Raw genomic sequence first — 16396 nt, 5'->3', positions numbered from 1 at the left:
ACAGGTTTAAGCGTCATTGCACATAGATACGGTTTAGTGGCACCCATTGAGGGTCCGTTATCTATTTTATTTAAACTAATACTAATTTATAAGGAAAAATGCTTTCAGGTGTTATTTAGTCACATTGGCACATCTTAATATATTTATTTAATCCAGGAATAATAGTAATAGTAATTATTTTTATCAGGCAGTACATTGTAATCATTCATTATATACATAATAATAAATTCCTAATTGCAAAGTGCAGTAATGTTTTCTTGTACCTACGCACTCTATTACATATAGAACACGTGAAACCTTTTCTTTTTCTGTAAATAAAATATTTTGCACAGCGCTGAATGAGCTGTGTAATTATTAATAATAATGAATTGCTGTCAGTGATAATACATTACAATTCACTTCTCTTGTAAATTACAATATTCTTCTGTCCAACTTACTATCTCCACAGAGATGCCTGCAAAGCATTGTAAACTATTAATGTCAGACATATATGTGCCAGGGGATGTGGGACATGCTGCGAATGCCCCACCTGATACCTGATTCAGTTAATATTAATCATTCCGTTCTCAGTGCTCTGACTTTATGTAATTAGCTTTGTAAAAACACTCATTAGTGTCTCTTCTTCTGCTCTGAATAAGAACCCTTAATTAAATCCTGAGTAAGCAGGGGTCAGGACCGTGTCATTGGATAACAGCAGGGGACCACCATCCCTTGATTCTGTGTCTATTACAAATATACGCAGAACTGGAATATGCTTAGGTTAAAAAAAAAGGTTACTGACTCTATTTTACTACACAAACATGAAACATATACCATCTAGTTTAAATATTTTGTATATTCAAATATTATGCATCAGTAGCCCCGTCTACCCATGTAGCTATTATATTGCACTTATTTTTTTTCATGTATTTAGAATGCTCCTATGTTCCACGGTCATACTTGTTTAAGAGGGAGAATGTGCCCCCAAATCTCTCTGTGCCATTTTTCTTCCCCTGGTTTTCCTTTTCTAAAAAGATCAGAATTTTAGCTGGGTATGATTTTTTTCATGCTCTAAATGTCACAATAATGTCTGTATATATATATAAACAGCAGAAAATATCTTTTTAAATTAACTTGTGTAAATAAAGCATAGTGTTCTTCTTATGAATGGGCTATTTTGTTACATTAATAACTATTAATAGGGCACAGCCTCATTGACCTATTAATAGTCTTCAGAAAGCCCCGTTGATTCTCTAAATATACCTCTTAAAACCAGAGTATTCCTCTTTGGCTTTTTGTAATGTTGGTGGATACTTAGGGTTGCCACCTGAGTGCTGTTCTTCACTCTTTATGTCCCAGAAACCGCTGGGCTGGTGGTGAAGTCGAGGTTCAACAGGGTCACGTAACATCCTGTTGTGGTATGACATCACGTTAAACCCCATATGCCCCAAACAACACACGAGAGCTAATTAGTAGAATATAAGACATCTACTTATACATCAGTAGTTAAAAGATGGGTACGTGTACTGATCTTAACTGAGTATATTAATTTTGCCTCTGGAGGAGTGCAAAACCAATACAATAATGAGTTAAGTCAAGTTAGTACAGGAGATTACTGTGAGGTTACTCATAACAGATCAGTTATTCTGGGACAGGAATTTCTATTGTCAGGAAGACGTTATTGTCAGTGTGTAATTCTATGACTTTGGTCACAATACATAGACTAATGTTCTGAACATAGACACAGGAGCATTCCACATCCGAGGCTATGGGGGTTGTGTATAAAAAATGATTGTAGAGCAAGGTCTGAAAACTGGTCTTATAAATAAAGAATTATCCAGTAGGACCATAATCACTATGGCAATAAAATCACTTTTAAACGCTTTCTGTATGTAGAATTCTCCTTATCGGACTCTTTCACGGATGCATTTTGCATCTGGAATTGCCGCCAGGTCTGGTCAATGGGACATGGGCCAGGGCAACGACCAGATGGTGGTCCTGTCCTGGAGAATCCTGGTGTGCTGCCATCTTCTGCGGTGGGATGTTCTGCAAAACCCTTATTTCAGGTTTTCAGTATAAGCACGAGGAAGGAGCATCCTCTCAAGAGGATACATAGTGGCCCAAAACCATTTTGACAGACTGCCTTAATGCTTTTAATCTGTCTTTTTCATAGACACACTTTACAGAATATGGGCTTTATAGTTCAATTTCTGTTTTGCTTCCAGACAATCCTAAACTGCTGTTTATATAGATAATAGGTACCTAATATTTGTCTGAATAATTGATTGGATCATGAGACGCTTATAATTAGTTCCTAGACATGCTGTAGAAGCAGCAGCCTGCCAGTCTCTCAGCTGATTTAATTTATTAGTAATATATATAAGGGAAATATATCTAGAGGTTAACAGAAAAGCTTTTCTAATTTATTCCAGGGGGATAATTAAGGATTACAGTGGTGTGAACAAGGAAAGATCTGGCTTCTCAAAGCTTCTGAGTATTCACATTCTCATACATTTTACCCCAGGAATTATATTTTTGGGGAGAGCTAATATTAGCATATTAACATATTTCTTTGCTTTAACTCCTTAAGCTACACTGGCTCCAGCAAACCATATAAACATAGTACAACATGGAGTCATTTTTTTTCATAAATATACTTTGAAGAGGCAATATTTATGAAAAAAATCGATAATCGATAATCAAGTTGTCTCATTCATTATATTTGCTGGGAACATTTAATTATCATGTGATCCAGAAGCAGCTTGTTGTCATTAAAAATTCAAGAAAAGCTTCTTAAAAAATGGTGTTATTTTCATACGATAAACGCTTATTAGGGAAAAATATAATAATAGACTTGCTAAGGTTTATATGATTAAAATATTAGAGAGGGTTTTGTCAAAGTGGAACAGCACCCTTAAAAACAATTCTTGCTCAGTTTGATGCCAGCACTTGGACATTTCAGGCCACTGCGCGTGTAAAGCTGCCAACATTCTCAATGAACGGGACCTTGGCCAGGCTGGAACAGTGGATCACCTTCAAATATGTCCGGTATGGAGGATTGTTATTGCAAATTTGTGACATTTTTCAGCCACACAGGACTTTGAGTGAACATCATAGGGTTAAAACTTTTGCAACATAACATGTACGGCAAATGGCTTTAGGGAGTATCTGATGCTGCTTTAAAAGTAAATCATTAACATAATACACAGGTTGTGTTGTATGTTTAAAATAAAAAGCATACTAGATCTTTAGTATTTACAACTAGTTATGTGTCTTACATCCTTTATTGCCCAACAAGAACCAGTGGTGTCCTTTAGTGAAAACTGACATACGTTTTATGTTAATTCTGTGAAATGCAGTCAACTGTCTAAATTATGGCAATCTGGGCCATTTTAAGTTTTGTTTGTTTTTTTGCCCATATCTACGTGGCAAAAGTCATTATGGGTTCTGTTTTGCCAGTCAGTATCATGTCTGCCTGAACATGTAATAAATTCTTCTGTTTGTCAATCCCTAAAAGTTCCCCAGCACCCCAACTTCCAGGCTACTGTTATCCCAATTAGCCGTCCATCAGAGTGTCCCTCGTTTTTTCCTCCCTACAGGGCCGCGGAACCCACTGCATGGTTTGCCAGTATGTTTGCCCTGCTAAGATTATGGCAAAGAAATTTGACCCTACCTAATGAAAATCAGTATATATATATATATATATATATATATATCAGGCAAATGGAAAAATTATAACCGAAGGCATTGCATAGCCTCAAGCATTGAAAGCTTAGGAGCATCTTACTAGTAACACTGTTGATTTGTAATTTTTTTGTGTTTTGTTATCTTTTTGGTACGCAGATACAAAAAAAAAAGTGAATATCAATTGAATTTAATTCTGCTTGATTCAAATTATATTTTGAATTGTTAACCATGCTGATATTTAGCAATTAAAATGTGCCCTGTAGGCATGCCTTAGGATGCTTAATATAAGACAACCAAAAATCTATATATGTCGTATTAAGAAAGGTATAATTTTCAGTTCTAGGAATGAGGTTGTCAAGGAGGAAGGAAGGTCAAAGGTCACAGTGATGAAAACCTTTTTTCTCAGTTCTAGCATAGGGCTTAGATCAATTTCCTTGTTTTAGGCTATTGATCTCACATCCATTGGTATAGCTCTTGCTGGATTGATTGGCGTGTGTGTGATATGGGGTGGGTAAATTTCTGACCCTGAACATCATAAAAGAGAGATTGGGTGACAGGGTGCCCTGATCTATTGTGGGCCTAATGTTGGCGGTTATTGTGATTCGGTTCGCTGGGCATGAAATAAGAAGCAGGGAGTTATGGCAAGAAGTCTATGGGTCAGAACACGGCCACCACAGATCTGGTGCTTCAAAAAGGCAATCCTTCTCAGCGTTCCAAAAAAATCAATATTATAAACAAAGTAGCCATGTCATTTCCTGCCTTAATTACAAGTAATTGGGATTAATGTTCTCGTATAGCTGCTTCAGTGTCTTTTGGAATTCCAAAATGGTGAAAACGAACGCGAGAACATTCACAGGTTCAAAAGTCCAACAGGCAAGATACTATTTTCTCTCTTTTTTTCTAAATGGCATGAATTCTGTAGGATCTTTTATGCAGTTGACCCTTTACCCCATCAAGCAGGTCAACGGCATTAGGTCTTCTTGCTTCTACACAGGGAAGGTGATTTAACCAATTAGGTTCCAGATCGGTACAGTTCTCTACCACATAAAACTGTTCTAATTATGCAAATCATTGTTTTAAATATGACATAATGTAAGCCAGAGAAATGGAAATTGGAACCCAGCACTGAGAGCCTCACAAGTGATGGGTCACTCAGATCTGGCTAGGGTACCGTCTTTTGGTTGTTGAATTTTGTGGATCATTGGCCCATCTACCCTATATTTTTGTGTTTTCTGCAGTAGTTACCCACGTACAGTATAGTTTCAATGAAAAGGCTAAATTAAGGCCAGTCTTTGAGACAATTTATGAGGATATCTGCAGAAAAGCAAGATGCAAGACAGACACCCAATGTGTTTTTCCCAAATTCACATTTTAAAGTACACTCCTCATCATTGAGTACAGTCTATCAGGCTCTTTCTTTGTAACTTTTATAGTACGTAGTTTAACGTCTTTTTCCTACTGTTCATCTCTGTAAATGTGGATCTGGATCTGAGGGCAGCCAATGTGTCAGCACGAGAATTCCTTCTCCTGTGATCCTGTAACACAGGAAGGAAGCCATGTAATATACAGGAAGAACCTGCTCTGTCCCTTCAACATCATCGATTATAGACTTAGTCCTCTGCTGTTACATCCTCCGTATAGCCCTGCTTTATCCTAAATATCCGACGCTGTATCCCATGACAAGCCCCTGCTATATCAAATTTGAAATCCTGGCCAAAAAATAAGCAATACAGCTTTTTGAGCCTGGAGCAAATGTATCATAACGTTTTCCATCCGTTCATGGACATCAAAGTCTTATGCTTAATTTTATGAGCCCAGGTTTCAAGTCTCCTTATTTAATGGATGTCTTTTTAACAAGATAAATCCAGAGTTAGAGATGTTTCTTAAAGGACGCTTTACAAAACCCTATATTTTAGACTTTTCCTTATTGCATTGATTTTAACTATACTGTATATACACTATAACTATTTTATTAACAATGAATACGCTGTACATGTAAAGAATTGTCCATTTGAAATCATGATTAATGTATTTCTGTTGATTACAGAAAAACAGATATTTTGACATTGCATTTTTCTCGTTTGTTTACCGAAGTTTTTGCTCTTTCGCGAAATCAGGACATATCTTTAATCATTAACGATTTTGCCCCTGGGAACACTCACCCCTCTAACAATACGACTCCTGTCTGACTTTTGTTCTTGCGCACAACATCAATGCCGAGAATTGTCACATCTCTGTGAGCCAAGATAATTCTGCCTACCTCCTGTAATTAATGAGAGATATGTATTCAGGGGCTGTTGGGATAGCAGCTAGTTTTCCCAGAGGACAGCACAGCTGGTTTAACTGATCATTAGCTTGCTATTTTCCAGCCAATATACCAAATAGAACATTAAAAAAATATATATTTCCAACGTATTTATTGAGATGTCTTCCTCATTCCTTTTTTTGACCCTAAATTATAATTCATACTGTATTGATTGTATCAATATATTTTAGACTACAACGCAATGAATACTGTGAAACCTTGTGTATAATTAAAAAAACCCATATCTAAGTTCTAATGTAACCATTTATTGTACATAGGTTTAAATTATACCTGGGATCTTACAGTTAATACACAGGGAATATTTATAATAATCTAATATTATTTTATTTAGGTGGATGATCAGATGAAACTGCTGCAAAATTGCTGGAGTGAACTGCTGATTCTGGATCACATATTTCGGCAAGTTCTACACGGGAAAGAAGGTTCCATTCTTCTGGTTACCGGTCAACAGGTAATTTTTGAACTATTTCAGGAAGCAAAGGTTACAAACTACGATAAGAGCTTCTCCCCATTGCTATTCTTGGACCGCTCAGTGCACTAAAACAGGTGCACATTGTCACAGCTGTCACTAATACACTCAACCTGTCACCTGTTTTCATGCCTGCATTTCTCAGGCAGAACTCAATATGACTTAATGAAAATGGGGGAAGAGGTCAGTGCTATTGAAACGTGAAGTGACTGTGCCAAACAATACTGTGACATGTTTACCTCTACAATGCCAGGGTGCAAGAGAATGATCAGTGGGTTAACATGTTAGCACAGTTTGGTCTGGCATTAATAATGAATGAATTGTAACATAAAGAAGTCGAAGCACAGACAACACTCGCTTTGGATTTTAAGGAACAGTGTGATAAGTTAAAGCAATAGTTTATGAAGTAAGTAAAGCAAAACAAAAAGCTTATTCTAAGCCTCATTTACAAAGTCATGAAACAGGAGCATGGGGAACCAGACTAACAGGGGATCAGCTACTGGCAAGTGAGATTATTAAGGGCTGGAAGGTTTTCAATACCAAGCGTGAAATAGGCAGGTTTAAGCGACTTCAGCCCCCACAGATCAAGGGCCACCATGCTTTGGCCATTCCAAAGAGTCTGCTGGTGTGACCATAATAACTTAAAACATTAGCAGCTACCTTAAACATTGTAGATATTTGATGATGCTGCAGATGTAGATACACATGTTCGAGAGCAATTCCCATACTCTTTGGAATTGATTACTTGCTCTCCAGGGCAGTGTGGCCTCGTCCTGCGTCGTTAACCAAGACACTTCTTCTTCCTTAAGGAGAAGGAGAGTTCTGGGGCCAAAGATCCATGCTAAAGTAGAAAATGTTGTTTTCCCCTTTAAAATAATCTCCAACCAACATGTACAGATACGCATTGCATGCTTGACACTGGCTTAATTTAAAAATAAAATTAAACTATTAATTAGACTGGTCCTTATTTTTAATTGCTAATTGTGAGAGCATCTCCAGGCAGCTCTCATCTGTGCTGACGGGAGAGGCTTGCGCAAATAATTATGGAAATTAGCCATCAATATGTATAAAAAATTCATCTGACTTCGTCTGGCTGAGTGGCAGGTGAGAGAAGGGGAAACGCATACCAGGAATATTTTGCTGGGGCAGCAGATATTAACTGGACTGATTGCTTGTGGTTTGATGGGTTAACCCACAATGGTCCCTTCAATATCCTAGGGTGGAGGTTGTGCAACAAACCACAGAACTGGGGAAAAATAATAAAATATAAAACCAAATACAAATATTATATATCCACACTGTGCTTCTTTTTGTCACATAAGTCATTTATTTTAAATGTATTTTTATTTCCTCTAACTAGCTGAATTGCAAGAAATACATTTAATGTATCTCTAATCGAGCAATGCTTTGTATCTCTTACAGGTGGATTACTCTGTAATTGTCACACAGGCAGGCGCCACTTTAAACAACCTAATGAGTCACGCACAAGAATTGGTGGCCAAACTACGCTCACTTCAGTTTGACTTAAGAGAATTTGTGTGTCTGAAATTCCTAGTTCTATTCAGTCTTGGTAAGTCCTGTATGTGTTACCCGTAATTTAATGTGATTTTGATTTTTTGTGGAAGGTGAGGATGAATCCAGTATGCGCAAAAAGTTTATTTTTTGTTTTTGTTAGGTTGTAATTTTGTAAGCAGATATGGGTATTTATGGATTAAAACAAATCACTTGTTATGGAGTCTCCAGTAGTACTGGTGAGAAATGCCCCATTTCGTTTTCATTCCTATTTAATAAAAGATACAGAGAATATTGACCTAGCAGGCAAAAGGTGATTTAATCAAATGGTTTTTTGCAACAAAGGTCTAAATGGAATAGTAAGAAAACCAGGCTTAGGCTGACCATCTAGCCCACCGAGCAAGTGGCCACTGGCCATCGGCACCCCATACTCAATACCCCATGTATACCCTGTGCTGCAGTGTGTGCCATTCTCATGATGCATTAGCATAAACATGTAATGTAGAGCTGCACATATCAATACATTGTCCTCTCTTATGTCATCAGGTGGCCATCAGCCATAAAGCCCCAGGACTACCTTGTCATTGCCAGTCTGGCACCAATGAAAACTAAAACAAATTCTATAATGCTATTGGTCAACAGCCTGACAGGAACATACCTATGAAGTATGTTTTGTCAGTATTATGCTTTATATAAGCATACCTGGGAACTCTCAGGTTTTGACCCTTGAGTCTCATAGTCTTGCCCCCCAATTCAGGGTGAAAGAGCAGATTATCAGGGTCACGCAGTCTGGAACTGACTCCTTCCATGCTACATTGCTGTGATCGTATACTACCAGTTGGTTCATTTGCTAGTAGTATGTTATGTTTGAAATGTCTGCTTGAATGCAGGTAACTCAATTAAGTGTATCTTTAAGAAATGACAAGTCAAGGTTTGTATCAGGACAGGCAGTAACGACATTTGGTGAACACATCAAACGAGTTAGACGTTAGAAAGACTTAAACTTAACTGATTAAAGTTCTCCGGTTGGTTTCGCCTCAGAGTAGAATAAGTTCTGTGGGGTTGGCAATGAAGACCCCCCCCCCCCATTAATTGTCATTCTGCCTCAGCACCTAGGATGAGGTTCATGATTGCAGTTTGAGGTTTTGACCAGAAGGGGCACTGTAGTGTCACATAAAAGGGTTGATTGCAAAACGAATGCAATTGAAACAACTCCAGCAATGAATTATGTTCTAATTTGTTCAACTGAAAAATTACACTTTTTCTGGTTACATTATTTTAATAAATTATTTAGAATGCATTGCATTTTCACGTGCTATTAGAGTGAATGAGAAATTCATATTCTAGAATTTTAGATTAATTCACTGTGTGAATTCAGTGTACTGCTGGGCAGTGCTTGTCAAAGACTGGCCCCCAACGGGTACACTTTATAGGTGTCTAGTATAAAAAACCGATCATGATGTTCTGCCTGCTAAATAAAAATTCCATTATTAAAAGCAGCAGCAATTTCATGTTCATCTCCAGACAATTTAGTCACTAAAGAACACACTAAAATAACAAAATAATATAATTCTATACTGTATGAACTTGGCACCGTGGCAGTTCAAATACTTTGTTACACTTGCACAGAACGGAACATGGAGCATGTGTCTCTTTAAGGGGCTTTTACATTGAAAATGACCAAAGATCTGACCCCTCACAGACCTAGGACAGATGGGCTCTTAAACCCTTTATCAATGAACAAATAATAGTCCCAGTTGGTATTGATCGGTCACTTATCAGGAGACAGTCGGGGGAACCAAATGATAATCTGCGACATCTTAAATGTACTATTACAACCACTGCTGATTGAGATCGATTTACCTTTGGCATGTATGTATATATATATATATATATATATATATATATATATATATATATATATATATATATATATATGAGGGGGTTGTTTAAAGGCAACCCACATATATAGTTTTGCACAGAGCTATGTAGAGCGAACCAGTCTTTTGCATAATTGACCAGTTACACACAAATATGATGATTAAAGCTTTAAAACTTCCAACTATGCAGACTACAGCTGGGAGAGATGGGGTTAACATCTCCTCTGCATGACTTGCATCTTTATTAAATTGAATATAATAAGTATTTTTTTGTGTGTGGCAAAAGCAGATCATTGATCATAAGTCACTGTGAGGTTTATGTTCAGATCAATAATTATTTGTTTAGCAGGAGAGAAAACTAATATATGCAGAAGGATGAGTATTTTTAACTAGCTTAATAAAAACATTTTGATTGCCACTCATTCGTTTTAACCTCTAGTGAGAGGGAGAGAAAACAGAATTGCAGATCTGTTTTACAGAGGTCAAACAGAAGGTGCAATCATTCACCTGTCAGTTCTCTGATAGAGAATAGGTTAGACATTTAACAATTTATTACTAACCTAACATTCTTTTGTGCCCTGAACAGTATTTTCATGCAAACCACTATGCAAAGCTGCAGGTATCCCCTTCCAAACATCCCCCATATGAAACGTTTTTTAGCATTTTTAACCTATACCTTTATCGGTTAAATGTGGGGGGCACTGACCATTTAATCCCCCAGGGGTAGGGCCACTCATCGTTTAATGGGGCAGCAAGGATTGGAAAACAACCTTATATGTTTACATTCTTTGCTGCTTTCCATGAGTCTTCCACCCCTGAGGAACAAGTTCTACCATTAACCCAATTCATTGCCAACATAATATGAACTGAAGAGTCCATGTTATTCGGAAGCTTATTCTTCAATTATGTTCAATTTTATCTGTAGGGTTTTCAACTCTGATCACCGAGTACACTACCATTCGAAAGTTTGGTTTGACTTAGAAATGTCCTTGTTTTTGAAAGAGAAGCATAATGTGTTCATTAAAATAACATAAAATGGATCAGAAATACAGTGGAGACATTATGTAATGCTGTAAATGACTATTGTAGATGGAAACGGCTGATTTGTTATGGAATATCTTCAGAGGCATATAGCAACCATCTCTCCTGTGTTCCAATGGTACGTTGTGTTAGGTAATCCAAGTTTAGTATTTTAGAAGGATTATTGATCACTAGAAACCCCTTTTTGCAACTATGTTAGCACAGCTAGCTGTTTTCAAGGGAGACAAGGACATTTCTAAGTCACCCCAAACTTTTGAATGGTAGTGTATATCCAAACATTCCTTCAGGTATTGTTTTTTTTAATTGGATATATTCATTTGTTCTCATCTGAGGAGCTAAAAAATGTTGTGGCTGCCACTGCTCTTATTAGTTTCAATGGGAGTGCTACTTAACACGTGTAGGAAGCATACCTAAGTACACTTCCTGTTTGTAGAGACACCCAAGGGGAGGAGAAAAATGAGGATCACAATGAGAAATGCTGAACAAAAAATATCTACAAATTATAATGAGTAATACAGTTCTCCAAAAATGAACCCAGATAACCCTAATAAAAGCCCCCACAAAGTTCAAGCCAACTAACATCCAGGCTATGGGAATTGTTGTTTACAGTCCCCATAATGACAGTGGTTCCCTATTTCAACGACTGAACAAAATTACCAAACTGACATATCAAATAAGTGGGATTTTTTTATCCCGAAATCTTATCGGTTTTTACATTTGCTTCTGCTCTAAAGTAATTGAACTCCTTGATAAATGTGTCCCCTTCCAAACCCCGGAGCAAGAGTATATTATCTGTATGGATCTTTGTGCTCCCCAAATTTTCTAACCATATTTGTTTCCACAATTTGCACCTTTCCTTTGACTCTTCTCTTCCAGCTGTAGTTGTAAAACACTGGGCATCGCCCTCCATAAGTTACTGTCTAAAACACCAAGTAATCCTGCTTTTCTCCCCCTGAAACATTTTGCTTTCTTTTTGTATTGATGTAACACTTACAGGCGGCCGTAGAAAAATCAATAGAGCCTTTTCATTTAGTGTCCGCTTGTGGAGCCATCCGGGCCGCATGCTAGCCTCACGATTAATTGCTGTTATTCCACTTTCGGTAAAAGATGTCTGCGCGTGTCTCCTTTTTATTTAGACATAACAGTGTGATCTGTCATGTTTCTACAGTAGAAATTCTGTGTCTTTAGAATTTACTATGTTAACCTTTAGTAGAAGTGTCCAATGGGGATTATCCCATTAGATTACCAGGGATACTGGTTAAAAGACCTAGTGGGTGCTTTACCAGGGGCCACATCAACCTTTGGAGGATCAGGCATGTGGACCACCTCTTATTGTAGATCTAATGATCCAAGCAAGGGAAACCCTTCTTCAGGGTCAGCAACATCTTTACCTGTCTCTGATATACGAGTTAAGTTATTACTATTAAACATTATTATTATTATTCAAGTAGTAGTAACTAGCCCTTAAAAAAACATGAAATCTCCGATTTAATACTTTTTTCCCATTTTGTTTACTCTAAGATAAAAAAGTCATCTTTAACTCCAAACAACTGTATATATAATAGAAATGTATGCATTTATTCCCATGAATAATACAGATATAAGATTATGCCATCACTTTAAAAGTTGAACATTTTTTTTTTTTAAATGTATTTAAGCGTAATTGCCATCTGTGAGAACTATATATAAAATACTAAATCAAAAATACGTTAGAAACATCTGAAGATCATTATTAATGTTACGAATTACGATTATGTTTTATAATACACTCATAATGTCACTACAAGACATAACATCTTGCCCACCTATCATGGCTAGTGTACCATTCTCACTATTAAGAATGTTGGCATGTATGTATGTGTATGTATATATATATATATATGTATATATGCATGCATGTATATACACAGGGCCTGACTGGCGGCCGTCCCAATGACTTTAGTGCGGCCGACTGCTGTGATGTGATGTCGGTCAGCGGCCCTGCAAGCATTTGCCCAGTTTGCCAAATGGCCAGTCCGGGACTGTATATATAAAAGCCGTGCCTACACTCTGTAACATTGACATCACAGCCCCACAAACAAAGTATTGATCTGTGCAGCGTGGGATTGCAGACCTGGATGTCACTATGGGATTCCATCGGCTTGGGCTGTCCTGGCATCCCTATCCACCCATTCTGTGGACACTGAGATGAAATGGGGGGACATCTACCATTATTTTTAATATCACCTAGTTATGTATAATGACGATTCAAATATCAATTTGACTACAATGGTTGTAGTGCACGTTTCAGACACGTAACTGTCCTGGGATAGTGCAATCAAGGAATGTTAAAAGCAGCGTAGAAAGTCTTCAGTCAGCACTTGGTGCATCTCCAGCCAGCCAAATTACAAGGCCTCCCTACAATATGGATTTACTGTCTCCCTCACACAGTATACAAAATCCAGGCTAATGGATGGTTTATTACATGTAATGATATTAGTGTATTATTGATATAGACAGCAAATAGGTGGCCTTGTTGTATCGGTTCAGATATAATAATTGATTGTTGTGTTTCTACCAGTTCAATGTCTGCGGAGCGTTAACATAGTGAACCATATTAACTGCTTCACTTCCTATCTGGTAAATAGGCAATACCTGGTAATTGAAGTGTAATACATTTTGGGGTGGAAATTAAGGACAGTTCTGATTAGCATGATATCACAAAGCCTAAAGAATGACGTTGAGTTACAAATATAATGATACAAATATGGTAATAGTGGATCCAGACCCAACATTTCAATATAATAACTCACAAATTATCTTAGAATGATTTAGATACTACTAATTTCTCTGTAATCATTATATTTAACTTAAGCTCCTCACTCAAATCTCCCGGGGAGAATTGAAACAGCAGAGTTTAAAATATAGATAGACTATATAGATACAGAAGCCAAAGTCACTTTTTCAAGGCCCCCACATTTTTCAGAAGGCAGCCTGCACTAGAAGTTGCAGGCTGTTTTCTGAGGGCAGCTGGCATTGCCTGCTTTGCAGACAGCGATTTGATTGCCAAAGATCCTGCAAGCAGCGACACAGTTTTTTCTAGATCTTGAGCCAAAACTACATTGTAAGCTTGCAATTCTTACTGCAAGAGCAATGAGAGGAGAATGCTTCATCAGTCCCTGGTCTCAAGTCATTGGCGCACATCTACACCCTGTCAGTTGCCTGTTGGACAGCTATGGAAACTAAGGTATATCTCATTAGATACACATCGTTTTAATGGAAATTTCAATGGGAAACGAAAAAAATGCTTTAGGAGTCATTAACAATGACAAAATACTTTACAAGGATCATTTATCAGCTTTTTTAAGCGTATGCTATTCAATTGTCAAAATTACGAATATGTACACATCCTTAACATAAAGTGAAGCTTTAGCCATTGTCATAATTCCAGATAATTACATGCAATTAAATTGAAATGCTGTTTCCTTCCCGTGGAGCCCAGCATTGCCCCTCAGCTGCTCCTGCTAACAAGTCGGATGTGTTCTACATTCCTGTAGATGTACCCTGGGCAGTTTTCCTTCATTTGATTAGCTAGAATTCTGAATTTACCTTGAGGCCAGATAGAGAGCAGTATATTCACCAAGAGCATGTTCAGTACTAACTAATCTATCCTCACTGGGATGTTCCTGTTTGTTTCTTTGATATCAGAAAGCAGAGTATTATTGTGATCTCTTACCAGTGAGTGTTTGAAAATAGATACCAAGCATTTCATGGAGGCTGCAGTCAAAGCACTGGGGCTGGTTTACAAAATGGGACAAAAAAATAGAATCACAGCCATGAGTGATACTTTGAAGATCTTTGAAGCAGGCCTATCAAATAAAGTCACTTAACACTAAGCAGTGGACCATTCAAACCGAGTGTACATTGTTTAAGGAATTGTTTTGAATGAACCATTTCTATATAGATACGATGGTTATCTCATAGGGCATTGTACTTGGCATGCTAGCAGGGGCGTAACTAGACGCCTCAGGGCCCGGGTGCGAGAATCTGTTAAGGGCCCCCCCACCCCCCCCAAAAAAAACATGATTTTTACCCAACAATTTTTTTTTAACTAATTCAACAAATTCAATTTACATATTGAATCATATCTGTAAAAAAATCAAAGAAAAAGGGGCGCATGTACAAAGGGCATAATCCAGGGGTGTCCAAGTTTTTTCTGCAGTGGGCCACTTCATCAGAATTGTATACGTGCGCGGGCCGCACTCATTTTTCACTGTGACAAAAAATATGGCCTTTAATAAAATATGCAGATTAAAATAAAGTAAAATGACACAAAACCTTTACTCTTCCTCTCACTGATTTCTGGGCCTTGAAAGTTTTGCGACTACAAATTCAGGATTCCCTAGATTTATTCTAGGGATGAACTAAAATGAAAATTCTGGACCAAAACATTCAGGGTTCACTTAGCCAAAACCGAAAATGACCCCCACCTTTAAAAATAATAATAAAAACTCACATGTTTAATAAAAGTAGGTAACATACAATTGGACAAAATTAGCAATATGACTTGGCATGATAGGAGTGTGATTGCTAACAGCAATCACACTCCTATCATACCCAGGCAACCAGTAAATGCTGGTACCTAGGCATGATGGGACTGTGCTCGCTGTGATTGCTGTTAGCAATCACACTCCTATCATGCCAAGTCAGCCAATACACGCTGGTACAGGATGGCTGTAAGTGATGTGCAGACCCCATACTGCTGGCAGCATCAATACACAAGGGGGGCAGCTAGCCAGGTTTCAGCATGTACTGGCTGACTTGGCATGATAGGAGTGTGATTGCTAACAGCAATCACAGTCCCATCATGCCTAGGTTCCAGCACTTACACATCCATCCAGTAAATGCTGGAACCTAGGCATTATGGGACTGTGATTGCTGTTAGCAATCACACTCCTATCATGCCAAGTCAGCCAGTACATGCTGGTACAGGGTGGCTGTAAGTGCAGACCCCATACTGCTGGCAGCATCACTACACAAGGGGGGCAGCTGGCCAGGTTTCAGCATGTACTGGCTGACTTGGCATGATAGGAGTGTGATTGCTAACAGCAATCACAGTCCCATCATGCCTAGGTTCCAGCACTTACACATCCATGCTATCACACACACACTCATTCATTCATATAATCATTAATTCACAGATTCATTCCCTCAATCACACACACTCATTCAAACACCCTCCCCACCCCCTTACCTGTACTGCAGCTCCTTGATGCCGCTCACAGACTTCAGCAGGGGGCGCGGCCTCCCTCTGCCTTCTCTGCTAAAGCACAGAGGAAGTAGGATGTCACGTGAACTCCGCTTCCCAGAAGACCCTCCCACAAGTAAGTAGCAGGGCTTGAGGTGCGGCTCGTGTAAGATCGGTTGCCCTGGCTGCCGATCTTACGCGGGCCGCACCTCGAGGTCTCGCGGGCCGCATTTGGCCCGCGGGCCGCATGTTGGACGCCCCTGCCTTATTTAAAA

The 16396-nt window shown here is 38.3% G+C and overlaps 1 protein-coding gene across 1 annotated transcript in view; it reads left to right on the top strand.

The window, feature by feature from the left end:
- Positions 1-16396, top strand: part of LOC149280798 (nuclear receptor subfamily 5 group A member 2-like) — a 36648-nt gene that overhangs the window by 16565 nt on the left and 3687 nt on the right. Inside the window, exons 5-6 of the mRNA XM_089500079.1 lie at positions 6324-6443; positions 7884-8031. Of these exons, the coding sequence (XP_089356205.1) occupies positions 6324-6443; positions 7884-8031 (268 nt within the window). The remainder of the gene's footprint in view (positions 1-6323; positions 6444-7883; positions 8032-16396) is intronic.

This window comes from Sceloporus occidentalis, unplaced genomic scaffold, assembly GCF_023333645.1.
Source record: "Sceloporus occidentalis isolate IW3139 unplaced genomic scaffold, rSceOcc1.0.p SCAF_147, whole genome shotgun sequence".
NCBI classification, from domain to species: domain Eukaryota; kingdom Metazoa; phylum Chordata; class Lepidosauria; order Squamata; family Phrynosomatidae; genus Sceloporus; species Sceloporus occidentalis.
The sequence above is the reverse complement of the archived record's forward strand: the minus strand, read 5'-3'. Positions and strand labels throughout refer to the sequence as shown.